Here is a 12899-nt window from a genome sequence, read left to right as displayed (position 1 = left end):
ATAATTGAACACGGTCTTCTTTATGTTTTACGGCGATTGGCACTGGCTTTAAAGTGGATTGCCGCCCTCTACTGTTTCGGAGTGTGAACGATTGTGTAGCAAAACAGTCAAGTCAAGTAGCTACTCACAGATATTCTTTACTCTGCATAGAATGACCTTAGAGCTGTACTTTGAATAAAACCTCAGAGGATATTCAGGGAAAAAAGTCTTTTTTATTTATTAAAATTCATGTACAAAAGGAAATATTCTTTCAGGTCATTATAAAATGTCCATATTTACATTATATCATACACTTCAAATAAGCAACAAACACTCAAGACTTTTTCAAATGAATGAAGACGCAGCACGCACACCTTAGGTGCATAGTTTACAAGGAGAAAACTCTGAAAAATATGTTCCCAGCCAAAACAAGCTATATAGAAAATGTATTCTTAAGTCACTCAAATGTAACAAATTTTTTTTTTTTTGCTATCCTGTGAACATATTTGGTGGGGATAGAAGGATTGATTTGTTTTCTCTTTGCTTTTCAAAAATAAGTCACAAGTACATTCCTAAGGCAGCCGAGGACAAACTTAAGTTTCAGGATCTAAAAGAATGAACAAGTTGGGAACATTTGAAAATGCATATGAAAATGTTCCAGTAATTTTAGCTTTCAATGCATCTGAAGAGGAGGAAAAAGCTCCAGTTGGAAAAACTTGAAATGATTGTTGCCGCCAAATATGGAAAAACTTCAAAGATGGCCGAAGACGTCCGTTTTGCAATCCGGCCTCTCGCTTTTTGTGAAAAATCGACATACTGTCCAAAAATGAGAAGGAGTCCAGAATGTCGGGTGGCCCTCTAGTGGCTGGGAGGCCGTCGTGCGACGGTCCCGTACGAGAGCGCCGCTTTGGGGCGGTCGTACATGTCGCTCAGCGTCTGGAATTTGGGTCCCCAGCGCGACAGCCGCTCGCGTGTGCTCTCCCTTGCGTCGCCCTCCTCTTCGACGTCGTCGTACCCGAGTGAGCTGAGGCTTCCCGCCGGGGTTCCGGATCCTTCATCCCGCCACCTGTGGAAGACGTCCTCTGGGAGCGCCTCCTCGTCGTGGTCGGCCTCCCACACGATGCGAGACACGTAGTTCTTGAAGTCCACGTGGGAACGTGATGATGGGTGTTGGTGGACGTGCGGCTGCGGGATGCTGAGGTAAGGGCCGCAGGCGGGGTGCACCTCCTCCTGCGAGCCCGGAGACGATTTGATGAGCGGGGCTGTGGTGCACGATGACGACTGGGACAAGCTGGAACGCAAAGGACGCTTCAGCTCCGTCATGTCGTAGCCCTTCTGCACCGTGGTCCGGCGGGAAAGAAAAAATACGTGTCGATTCGAAGGTTCGGCCTTTCAAATGGAGCTTTGGGATTTCGGGGGTCGCTGTACCTGATCCTGCTCGCCGCCGCCTTCCTCGTTGTAGTTGAGGATGTTCTCGCGGACGTCCTCCCAGCTCTCGTGCTCGGCCGGGATGTGGTAGACGCCGCGCTTGCGGAACTTGTTGCGGCTGCCCTTCTGGTTCCACACCGTCACCGCCACCAGCACGGCTACACGCACCGACACACAGCGAGATGATGACTTAGCTCACGGGGTGGGCTACGAAACTATACAAATGTCTATGTAATAAATATTAAAAAAAAATATTCGTTTGCACAATAAATCGTCATACTTTTTTTTTTAGAATTGTCGACATCATTTGTTCTCCAACTGATGCATTGAGAAAGCAACTGACCAAAGAAGACGAGTAGACACATGCTGATGGCCAGAATCGAGCTCGGACTGAGAGCGGCCAATCGGTGGCCTCGGTACTGGCCCAGCTCGCAGCGTTGCCCGCGGAAACCCTCCAGGCAGCGGCAGCGGAAGCCGTCGGCCGACAGCGGCTGGCACGCGCCGCCGTTGCGGCACGAGGCTGGACCGCACGGCGACGGCACGCAGCGCTCCGCGCCCGACTCGTCCGTCAGCGTCACCAGACCGCCGGGGCACCTGCGAGGGTAATATTTCATGTTAGCATTTTTGGGCTAATGGCTAAAAATATGTGTCGCTTTGAATCCAAGGTGTGTACGAGAGCAAGTACCTGCACTGATGTTTTCTCCACAGGTCGACACAACGCAACGATTCAGGGCAGGGTTGTGCCCGGCAGGCGTCGCTGAAGCAGCCCGACGTGACGCCGCGCCGCTCCAGCACGCTAACCAGATCGCCGCTGCTCCGCCCGTCCAGAGGGAGCGCTCGGCCGTTGAAACGAACGTCCCGCATGCAACCTAGACACAGAGACGTGCGAGCGTATCGTGCAAAACGTTCCAATCGTCAACCCGTACTGGATTCCCGCGCCTCGTCTTACCCTGAAAGTCGCCGTCTTCTCCGCCGCGGGGTCCCTTCCCCACCGTGACGCTCGTCGGGTCCACCGCCAGCTCCCGCCGGTTCCCCAGCCGTGCCCGGGCCTCCCGCGAGCCGCCTCCCTGCTCCAGTCGCAGGACGAAAAGGTTGTCGTGACGACTGAGGCCCACCAGCACCCACTGGCCCACGTCCACCCGCTGGCCCGGGAGCCGCAGGGCGTGGGCCCCGTCGCCAAGGTTGGCCCGGACCGAGAGGTGGCCCTCTGCGATCTAAGCGGGAGGATGACATCGTCGTTGGAGCTTCGCTTCCTGCACATTTTTTACATTTCAAAACTTCCCACGACGGCTCGTACCTCCAACGCGATGTACTCGTCGGCTTCCCGGGACGTGACGGAGAGCAAGGTGCCCGAGTTGGCGCGGGTGCGCAGGAGCATTTGAATGTTAGTGCGGCGGTTGGTGGCGCCCCCGCCTCGAAGATGGAATCTCAGCATGCTGTCGGAATCTAACGAGAACTCCGGAACCACTGCGAGGCGAGACGACGGCGGGGAACTCGAATTTAGACACGCGCAAACGCGCGACATAGCAGTCGCACACACCTGTGTCACACTTGTGTCCGCTGTGTCCCGGGTGACACTCGCAGCTGAAGGATCCCCAGTCGGCTAAGCAGGAGGCGCGGGCCCCGCAGGAGGGCCCGGCCGCCGTCAAACACACGCCGTCCGTCGCCCTGCAGCCCGGACTGCTGTCCACGCTCTCGCCGGGTCGCGCCAGGTCGTATACCTGAGCGAAAATGAGCAAACGTTGTTTTTGGACTTCTTTTCACTTCAAATGTTGAGTTCTGGGGCCAACCTGAGTGTCCACCAGCAGGTTGCGGATGCAGCCGCTGAAATTGGCGTAACGCGGCTGAGGAGACGTCGGCTTCGCGCCGCCCAGCTGGAGAGGCTGATACACGTTCAGATATCTGAAGAGGAGAAAGAAGGGATCAGCCAAATAAAAAAAGAAAAAAGGGGATGGAGGGATGGTTAATGGCAGTCGTCACCTCTCGTTTCCAGGCGTTTGTCCGGCCGCCCTGCAGCCGGACTCGTCCGTCTCGCGGGGGTCTCCGGCGACAAGGCCCTCCGGCTCGCTCACCTGCAGCCCCGAGCACTGATCCAGGACCAGCTGCACGGCCTAAACGACGCACATTGATGATTATTAGCAGTAGGCCCAAGTCGATTTCTAATTCATTGACTTTTGAATTGAACTTTTAGAAGTTGAGGAAGTTAGTCAGTCCCACCTTGCCGTCACTGGTGACGTCGAGTCGATGCCAGCGGCGGTCTGCCACGTTAGATTTGGCCGGTAGTTGCAGGGTGAGGGTCCCGGAGCCGTGGTTAACCTTCAAGAGCGGAACGCCGTGCTTCAACTCTGCGTGGAAAAAACAATTCATGATTCCGCAGAGTCATTATAAAAACGGACGCTAGGGGGCAGCAATCAACTGCTCCATTCTTTAATTTGGCCCACCAAGCATTTACATACAATATGTTTGATTACATTTTATTTTTTTTTTAAAGCGCAAAAATCTACATTTTGTTATGTTCCAGCATTATTCCAATTTGGAATGAGTTTTTTTTTCTCCCCCCCAAATGAAAAATTGTTTGTGTTGTTGGCTGTGCCGTGACAAAGTGAGGCGCTGCGAATACTTTGTGTGTGTGTTTAACTGCTGCGTTAGCAGATGAACCCCATTAAAAAAACAGCACGAAAGCGGCGGGTCAATTCTTCCGTGCCGCTTCCGACATCCTCGTGTCCACCATCGCTATTGAACGCCTTTAATGACAAAAGCACTCCTGTGATCAATGAGGCAGCCATATTTGATTTGCCCTCCCCCGGCCGGGAAACGACGACGAGCCGGCGGGCGAGATAATTACGTAAGTTTAATGGCGCTAGATTATGCAAGACGTGTCTGGGAAAAGGCCGGGGGGGCGGCGGCGGCGGGGCGGACTAATCCTATAACGCCACATCAGGACCACCGGGAGGTGACATTAACGTCCCATGATGCTCTTTTGTCTGCTGACACGCCGCATTGATCTGATCCCATTGTTGCGGAGAACAAGAGGATCAGCATCTTTGATAAGTACAAATCCAATCTTTTCGTAACTCTAGCCAGGAGGCCTTGATATACTCAAATATAAGGAATAGAAATGGTCAAATAGAAACTATAGCGTCATTGGAGCCAGCGGAACTGCAGTGACGTAAGGGGCGTGGCCTAGTGCGGCAATGTGACTGGTTAGTTTGCGTGTGAGCATTTGGGCGTGAGCTGTGGCCTACAGAAGTTCTCGTGATCATTTCCGTCTGATCAATACCCACCGATAGAAATGAAGTCTTGGAGCTCTCCGGGTTGGGCGGCGGGTCCGAGCGGCCCGTTGTAGAGCAGCAGCCCGTCGGCCGCCTCGGTCAGGAACTCCAAAGAAATGTGGCTCTGGAAGCACGGCGCCAGCGGTGGGAACCACGCGTAGCCCCCGCCGCCGAAGCTGTGCTTGGTCTGCTGGCACTCGGGTCCGTCCAACATGGGCGGACACTTGCACCTGACGTGAGGAAATGAATTTTCTTCTTCTTCTCATAACTGTATCATGACAAAAGAATATTTCCACTGCACCCACCTGTATCCGAGCGGACCGTCAAGGCAGGCGCCCCCGTTGAGGCAGGGGTTGCTCGGGTAGGACGCGCAAGGCAGATGCGTGGCCTCGCGACCGCGGCAACCGCAGCGCGCCGTGCTCTTGGCGGGCAGGGAAACCAAAGACACGTTGCCCGAGTTGAGAGCCGCCGGCGTCTGACCGAAGGAAACTTGAGTGGAGCAGCCTCCGGATTGAGCGCAGTCGGCGTGGGGGCAGTCGTCCACGCCCACCTGGGAGATGGACGCGCCCAGCACGGCTTCCAGCTGAAAAAGACAACAGCAAATGACCATCGAGCTAACGCTAAGGAAGCTAGCGTGTCCAAGCGCGTATCCACCATGCGTACAATTTGACGTCAATCCAAATCATTTGACCTTGATGGAGGTCTGTGATGTTCCGAGTGACAGTTTAGCGGACACGGATGACTGACTCTCAGCACACCGAGTTGGGGTCAAGCCAGCATCTGCTCTCGGGCTTTTAAAGGATCTCAAGTATTCATGTACACGCGTGTCCGTGTATGTGTAACATGGACATCCACTTAGCGACACACACTCGTGTGAAACGGCTGTATTGACCCGCCACGTGTCAAATGCTTGACATGTGTGTTAAGTGCTGGTGTGCAAACAAATCTTTCGCTCCTTCCGCCCTATGCGGCAAAATAACAACCGAGCATTTTCTATTGCGCTGTAAAATGAAATGAAAAAAAAAATCCACACCATTAAAATTTGAACCGGCGCTCACCTTTGCTTTATTGGCCGCCACGTAGCCGTGCAGCTTCTCCGCTTTGTAGTACGGCGAGCCGTGAGCGGCGAACCACACGCTCAGCTCCTTCTCATCTCCCCTGCCGGCGTCTTCCAGGGAGAAGACGTGAACCTTCTCCGGTGGCGTCTGCAGGAGATCGGCTAGCGTTCGAGCCAAACGGGAGAAGCGGCTCTCCTCGCCGCCTCTGGACGAGAACAGTTCTTCTACGGTCATGTCTGCGAGGAGAACCAAGAGTCCGATCTAAACCGGAGCTGCTCGAGTAAGCCCGAGCGTTCCCGCTTTCGTACTTACTGCGTAGTCGGAGGGAAGCGGCGTTCAGCAAGGCTTCCCGCGGCAGCTCGATCACCTCCACCTGCGCGGTGGACGTGACGTCCGGCCAGGCGGGATCGGAGACGCGCACCTGCAACTGGTACGAGCCGGGCGGGACGCCTTCCCTGATGCTCAGCTGGCCAGAACTATGGTTCACGCTGAAAAGTCTGTACAATGATGAAAATATTTCATTAGAGGTGACGATTTAGGACAGTCATTTTTCTTTTACATGGAAAAGCAAAAAAAGCTTTTTCTTCTCGCTCCTTCTTTTATACAAACGTCTAAAAGTATACATGTTTGTATTTGTAAAAATACGAATGTGATAATAACCCGGAATTTAATTGAGTGGCGCACTTCCGACCTCCCACGTAGAAACCCCCCCCCCCCATCCAAACAAAGGCTTTTATTGCCAATAAAAGCTCCCTTTAATTTAGTCATGCAAATTTGCAAATGAAACACTCGATTTTCCCCACATATGGCTTTCAGCGACAATTGCACACGTGCGTCATTAAATTGGCCCTTTTTTGCCGGGCATTTTTTTTAATAACACACTAAATATGTAATTAATACATCAAACCACCATTATACTTTTAATCTCCATAATCCCAGCAAAGTTAATAAAGACCACAAATATAAATACGTTTTCCAGCCTTGGTTGCCCGGGGAAACGAGGAGCAAGGACAAGTTATGTCATGGCACCTTGCCCAGACGTCCTGTAATGGTATAAAATATAAAATCTCTGCATTAAAGTGATTTTTTTCCCCTTTTAAATGATGTCACTAATATTTCAATTTTGTGCTGTGTGATGTCGAGCGTATGCCGGGCCAAAAGTCCATTTACAAAAGCCCGACTTTTTAAAATTGTATTTGAGAGAATTTTAATCGTAAAGAAAAACGTGTAAATGCATTTAAATGTTGTATTTGATGGCGTACCTACTTTTGGCTCTCCCTGTACTTATGTCCGTATTATTAAAGGCCTAGTGGAAGAGCAGATGTGCTCTGTGGTCGGTCCAACAGGCCCGCTCAGAACATCTTGATGTAAAACCCTCACGCTCTGCCGCACCGGAGACGTCAACGCGGGCCGGCTAGCACGCTGGATGCGCGCCACGCCGCTCGTGTAGCGTTAAACACACGCGCTACCGCCGCTACCGCCGCTACCGCCGCGCCCTTCAGACTGCGCGCCAGATGGGCCCATTAGTAGCGGCTGAAAGCGGGCCAAAACCTGTCCGACGTGTGGACGGCAGCGCCGCCGCGCTCGCTTTTGGACGGTGAAGACGTCACGTGGGAGCGGCAAAGCACGTCAGCCGCCGCATTGCCATGGAGAGCCATGGCGTGATGTGGCCAACGTGTAAACAATCGCGTGGTCCGTCTGGAAAACCGTCTGGGCAATCTTAAATTTGAATTTAACCCTCATGGGCTCATGAAAGGACGATCTGATATATTTTTTTTATTGTCGATTGTTCTTCTGGCAAAGCACTACTTTTGTCTAAATGAACCACCTCAACTCAGTTCCCTGGCACAACGATGCCACAAGTTGGCGTCAAATCACTACCCCCCCCCCCCCTGGTCCCTCCTTGGAGCTGTCTTGTCACGGAGAAATTTCAATACATCTTAAGTATAAATAGCTCATATCCTCGTCTCTTTTGATCCACTCTTCTCCCGCAAGTTTCTGTCGCTGTCTCTCTGTCGCGGCACACCTTTGTACTGCCTGCCACGCTCTGGTTTAAATCTGTCACTTTCACTTACACACGAGTTCCCCGCTTGTCTTCTTCTCCTCATTCATCTCAAAATGCGAAGAAGAAAACCTACAAAACCTCTTTGACTTCATTTGAAAATTTGGAGCGGAGCTATTAGCTTCAAATTTGGTTGCGTTGAGAAAAATCTTTTTGAATGAATGCGCTTTGCTGTGGGTCAAAAAATAAAATAAAAACTATCATCCTACCTGGATGGTTTGCCTTCAAATCGGTACGTCTTCTCGCTCCAGTCATCCAGGTCTGGGGACGGGATTTGGCCGAGCGCTGTGGTTGGCAGAATACCTGCTTTCCAACATAAAGTCCAAAACAATAAATTAGCCCCCCCCAAAAAAAAAACAATCAGAGAGGAAAATGTACTTTAGTAAATTCGAGCAGCTGACAGCTGGTCTGAAGTGCTAAATAAGTGATGCAATCTGCAGGGAGACAGCGGAAGCACTCGACTGTGACAAAGATGTCTTGTGAGCTTAGCGGCCGGCCGGCCGGCGGGCGGGTTGGTGGCGAGGACACGACGGGGGAATGGAAAGGTGAGGACCACCAGCCCAAAAATTCTCAAATGTCGTCCGGACGGAAGCGACGTACCTTCATAACTATACACAATGAAGTTAGCGTGTCCCGGCGAGTGGGGGTGGTCGTTGCGGTCCCCGATGACCACCGTCAGCGTGCTGGTGGAGCTCATGGCGGGCGAGCCGCTGTCAATCATGAGGATGGGGAGTCGGTACTCTTTCTGCCGCTCGCGGTCGAACGTGCGCAGGGCGGTGACGGCGGCGCTGCCGTTGCGGAAATCCGTCAAGTTGAAGTCGGCGGCGTCGGCGGTGAGCGCCAGGAGCCGTATGGAGAACGGTCCGCCGTTGGACGAGAGGTCGCGGTCGGTGGCGTGCAGCAGCGGCGAGCTGGCGTTCATCCAGACCGCCTGCGGGGCCGCCGTGTTCTCCCACACCACCGGCCTGTAGGGGGCCTCGAATTCCGGCCCGTTGTCGTTGATGTCAAGCACGGTTACCATGACGATGGCCGTGCCGGTCAGGCTCGGGCTGCCGGCGTCTGTGGCGAGAACCGTCACCCTGTGTTGGGAGATTTTCTCCCGGTCCAAAGAGTGAGCCACCACCACCCAACCGGACTGGTCCACCAGGAACTGATCGTAGGGGTCCGACTCCTTGGCGATACTGTAAGAAAAGCGGCCATTTTGTCCGGAATCCAGATCGGTCGCCATCACCTGGGCCACGATGGTGCCCACGGCGACGTCCTCCAACATGGCCGGCGACTCGTAGAACTGCGGTAAGAAGACGGGGGCGTGGTCATTGGCGTCCTCCACCTGCACTAGACAGTACGCCAGGCTGAAGAAATCAGCATCCTCCGCCTTTAGAGTGAGGTTGAAAGTTCTCTCCTGAGGCTTCTCAAAGTCCACTTTCTTCTTGAGCTTGATCACGCCGCGTCGGTTCACTTTATCGGTCTCCACCAAGAACTTCCTGTCATCGTCACCGCCCACGATGCTGAAGGTCACGACGGCGTTCTCGCCCTGGTCTACGTCGGTGGCGGACACCACCAGGACTTCACTGTTCACCTCCAGGTCTTCAGTTACCTGAAGAACGCGATTTCAAGACAAGCCTTGAGATCTTGAAAACTGAAATGAGAGCGTGGTGGACTCACCTGGGCAGTGTAGACTCTCTGGGAGAAGATCGGCGGGTGGTCGTTGACATCCGAAACCAGGATGGTGGCGGTCCCCGTCCCGGCTAATCCGCCACCGTCTCGGGCTTCCACCACCACCAGATAGCGCTCCTCCAGCTCTCGGTCGAGCGAGCGCAGCACGGTGTAGATGGTCCCCGTGGTGGCGTTGATGGAGAACAAGTTGAGGTTGATCTCGTTGCGGACGTTCTTGACGATGCTGTAGGTCAGCGCCGCGTTCTTGCCTTGGTTGGCGTCGTCCAAGTCCATCGCTCTCATCTCCATGACGGATGTATCGGCGGGGGAGTTCTCGGCCACTTGGCCTACAAAGCAGCCGTCCGCTTCCAACGCCGGGCACGGGAAGAAAGGCGCGTTGTCGTTGATGTCGCGGACCTCCAAGAGAACGTCGGCGAATCCCGTGAGACCCGAACCGCCCTCGTCCGTGGCCAGGACCAGAAACCTCCAGGCTGGACGTTCCTCCCGGTCGAGACGGCGTTGGGCGTAGATCCTCCCGGTGCGCTCGTTGATTGTGAATTCGCCGCCGGCTCCTTGTCCGTGGAGGGAGTAGCGCACGGCGCTCTGGTCGGCGTCCTGGTCGGGATCGGTGGCAGACACCTGGGAAAATCCGAACCGCGTCGTCGCGGTTGAGCTTGAATTCATTTGTATCTTAACTTGGTGATACTCTGACCGAGCAATCCAATAAGCACCTCGGTCTTATCGCGACGTTTTTCATTAAGCAGCCGCATCAAAATAAACATTTCCCCCCTCGGCGTCCTTTTATCTCCCTCGGAGACGCCAGCCGGCTGTCGGCGTGCAATTAACACTTAATGGCGACGTCGACGCAGAAGAGAAAGCAAAATGACACTTTGGAGTGTTGCGTCTCCTTCTTGTTTACAGAAAGCTTTGATGTGTTCCCGCCACCGCCTCCCTCGCTTTTTCGCATCTGTGTTGCCACGGTGACCAGATAGATCCATCGGCACAATAAATCATCCGTTTCGTTTAATTGCTCTGAAAATGATTTGTTTTTCTAAATACGCTGCACGATTGCGTCCGAGCACCGGTGGAGACGATACACCGAGGAGGGAGAGGAGGACGAAGAGGCCGGAGCGCAGGTGATGTGAGAAGCATTCATTTCAAATTGGATTTTCCCCCCATCTGTTGGATTGCGTGAACGCCAGGGGATGAAGAAAAGGGCACGGGGATGGCACGCCATGGCGGCCGGCCGGCCGGGCGGGCGGGCGCACATCAAATCAATTCCAGGAGAAGCGAGGCCGGGCGGAGGACCGGGTGACACGGCGGATTACTTCCCTGCCCTCTGCGGCGCGCTTCCATTTTGCTAATCTGATAGAGCGTTACGGCGGGGAAGGTGTGACCAATGGCGGATGAACGAGGGATGGAGGAAGAAAATAAAAAAAAAATAAAGGAGGAAAGTTTTCAGAGGACGTCTGACGCCGTCGCACACTCGCAACGTGTTTTGACGGGACCCCGCAAAGTGAACAAAAGTATTGGGAAGAAAATGTGATAAAAGTATTGGGACACATTCAAGAAAAAAAAAAGTTAAAAGCAAAAGAAAAAAGTAGACAAACGTAATAATATGAAGGGAAACTGTGGACAAAAGTAGTGGGACATCCACAAGCCAAAAATGGAAGAAAAGGCAAAATACTGGACAAAAATATTGGGACACGTACACAAAGTGAATAGAAAATGTAGAGTTGGGACAGAGGTGTTAGAAAGGCAAGAAATATGAGCGACGCACCTCCATGATGAAGACGGGAAGTTCGGTGAGCTCTTCCTGGATGACGGCGTGGTACTCGCTCAGACTGAAAACGGGCGCCTCGTCGTTCCGGTTGACCACCTGCACCACCACCAGCGTCTCGTTTTCCCATTTGCCGTCCGAGGCCACCAGTCGCAGCTCGAAGCGCTGCTCCATCTCGTAGTCCAGCGGCTGCGCCACAAAGATGGTGCCCACCTCGGGCTCCACGTCAAAAGTGCCCATGGTGTTGCCTGCCGCGATCTGATAGCGTAGCTTGGCGTTGGCACCTGTGATGAAAAATGTGACATTTGAAGATGATTGAGGGCTCGACACCACGACAAACACACATTGAATAATGATATCAAATGACTAACAATGTAGCTTCTCCGAGTCCCCGGACACTTCATTAGGTACACACGTAACGACTTTTCTTGTGATCTCTGACACTTTGCGTGGCACGTCGCACCGTGTATGGCACATTTGCATATTTTGCATGTTTCTTTTTTTGTCACCTGCCAAGGGACGACGACATATGCAAACGAGCAGCCTCTGGCATGTTTACGTTTGTATTGTATAAGCATCTTCATGAATATTCTTTCAATGAGATAAATTTGGTAGCTAGCGAGCTAGCTAGCGGTCGACAACGGCATGAAACAAATTATCGGTAAATCTCATTTTGTGACCCTCCGACGTTGTCTGTAATTTGGATTTATGTTTATTTTTTTGTTGATGACATGTTTTATCCATCCATCCATTAATCCACATCACGTATCAAAACAAAATATCAGTCAAATTCAAACCAAAATGTGTTTTGCACAGTTGGCCTTGGTAAACACACACACACACACACACACACACACACACACACACACACACACACACACACACGAACAGATGCATGATGGGAGCCCAGAGGCAGGTCCGTCTGGGTCGAGGCTCGCTCAACATTTACTGGCACCCGGGAGAACTTAGCAGGCTATCACCATCTGTGGAGACATGCAGGACCTTCATCAACCACACACTCCTGCGAGTGTGTGCGTGAAAGCTAAAGCTCACCGGTCCTTCACGGCCTCTGAGCACGATCTGTGGCGACCAGTGTGTGTGTGTGTGTGTGTGTTGAAATGTGTACAAGGGGAGTAGCTGCAGTGGTTCCTTGCCTGCAGCAGCTTCACTAATGATCAAGCAGGCCATATGGCATTGCCCTCTTCACACACACACACACACACACACACACACACACACACACACACACACACACACACACACACACACACACACACACACTCCTAGGCGCTGATTTAATTGGCGACCCAGCAGGAGGCTCTAAAATGAGATGAAGGTCAGTAGAGGGCTCCTTGTGAGGTGGACCCTTGGGGGAAGTTGTCCCCCAGCTGTGACTACAGGTCCACCGTGCTCTGAAGCACTCCTCATAACTCACAGCTCAAAGTTTCATTACATGGTGGTACAAAAAAAAAGTCCCTCGAGTGCTAAGGTACTTCAAAGCACATGTTGGTTCTGTGATGACGCCGTGTTGGATCGATATGATGGGCCGTTATTCTCCTGGTTCTAATCGTTTTATTGCCTTGGTACTGGAATGGTCTATGTTAGTACGATAATAAGTCTATGTTGGTTTTGTCTTTTTTATGTGTCAGTTCTCAGTGGCTTAC

The 12899-nt window shown here is 52.6% G+C and overlaps 1 protein-coding gene across 5 annotated transcripts in view; it reads right to left on the bottom strand.

Annotated features, from left to right (window-relative positions):
* Window positions 1–243: 243 nt before the first annotated feature.
* The window catches only part of LOC147051671 (neural-cadherin), a 52172-nt gene continuing 39516 nt past the window's right edge, over window positions 244–12899 (bottom strand). For 4 of the 5 annotated variants that reach the window (XM_085918883.1, XM_085918881.1, XM_085918885.1 and 1 more), the window contains 18 exons: window positions 11236–11519; window positions 9465–10094; window positions 8400–9396; window positions 8009–8105; window positions 6050–6234; window positions 5738–5973; window positions 4985–5262; window positions 4692–4909; window positions 3625–3752; window positions 3388–3518; window positions 3198–3309; window positions 2948–3128; window positions 2705–2874; window positions 2357–2621; window positions 2093–2276; window positions 1751–2001; window positions 1408–1565; window positions 244–1314 (listed from right to left, as the gene is read on the bottom strand). In XM_085918883.1, coding sequence (XP_085775009.1) covers window positions 838–1314; window positions 1408–1565; window positions 1751–2001; window positions 2093–2276; window positions 2357–2621; window positions 2705–2874; window positions 2948–3128; window positions 3198–3309; window positions 3388–3518; window positions 3625–3752; window positions 4692–4909; window positions 4985–5262; window positions 5738–5973; window positions 6050–6234; window positions 8009–8105; window positions 8400–9396; window positions 9465–10094; window positions 11236–11519 — 4982 coding nt within the window. In that variant the 3' untranslated portion in view covers window positions 244–837. The remainder of the gene's footprint in view (window positions 1315–1407; window positions 1566–1750; window positions 2002–2092; window positions 2277–2356; window positions 2622–2704; window positions 2875–2947; window positions 3129–3197; window positions 3310–3387; window positions 3519–3624; window positions 3753–4691; window positions 4910–4984; window positions 5263–5737; window positions 5974–6049; window positions 6235–8008; window positions 8106–8399; window positions 9397–9464; window positions 10095–11235; window positions 11520–12899) is intronic. The other variant, XM_085918882.1, reaches the window with a different exon arrangement.

Source organism: Syngnathus leptorhynchus, chromosome 8 (assembly GCF_054491065.1).
Source record: "Syngnathus leptorhynchus isolate UIUO chromosome 8, UIUO_Slep, whole genome shotgun sequence".
In the NCBI taxonomy this organism is placed as follows: Eukaryota; Metazoa; Chordata; class Actinopteri; order Syngnathiformes; family Syngnathidae; genus Syngnathus; species Syngnathus leptorhynchus.
This window is presented reverse-complemented; position numbering and strand designations above follow the sequence as displayed.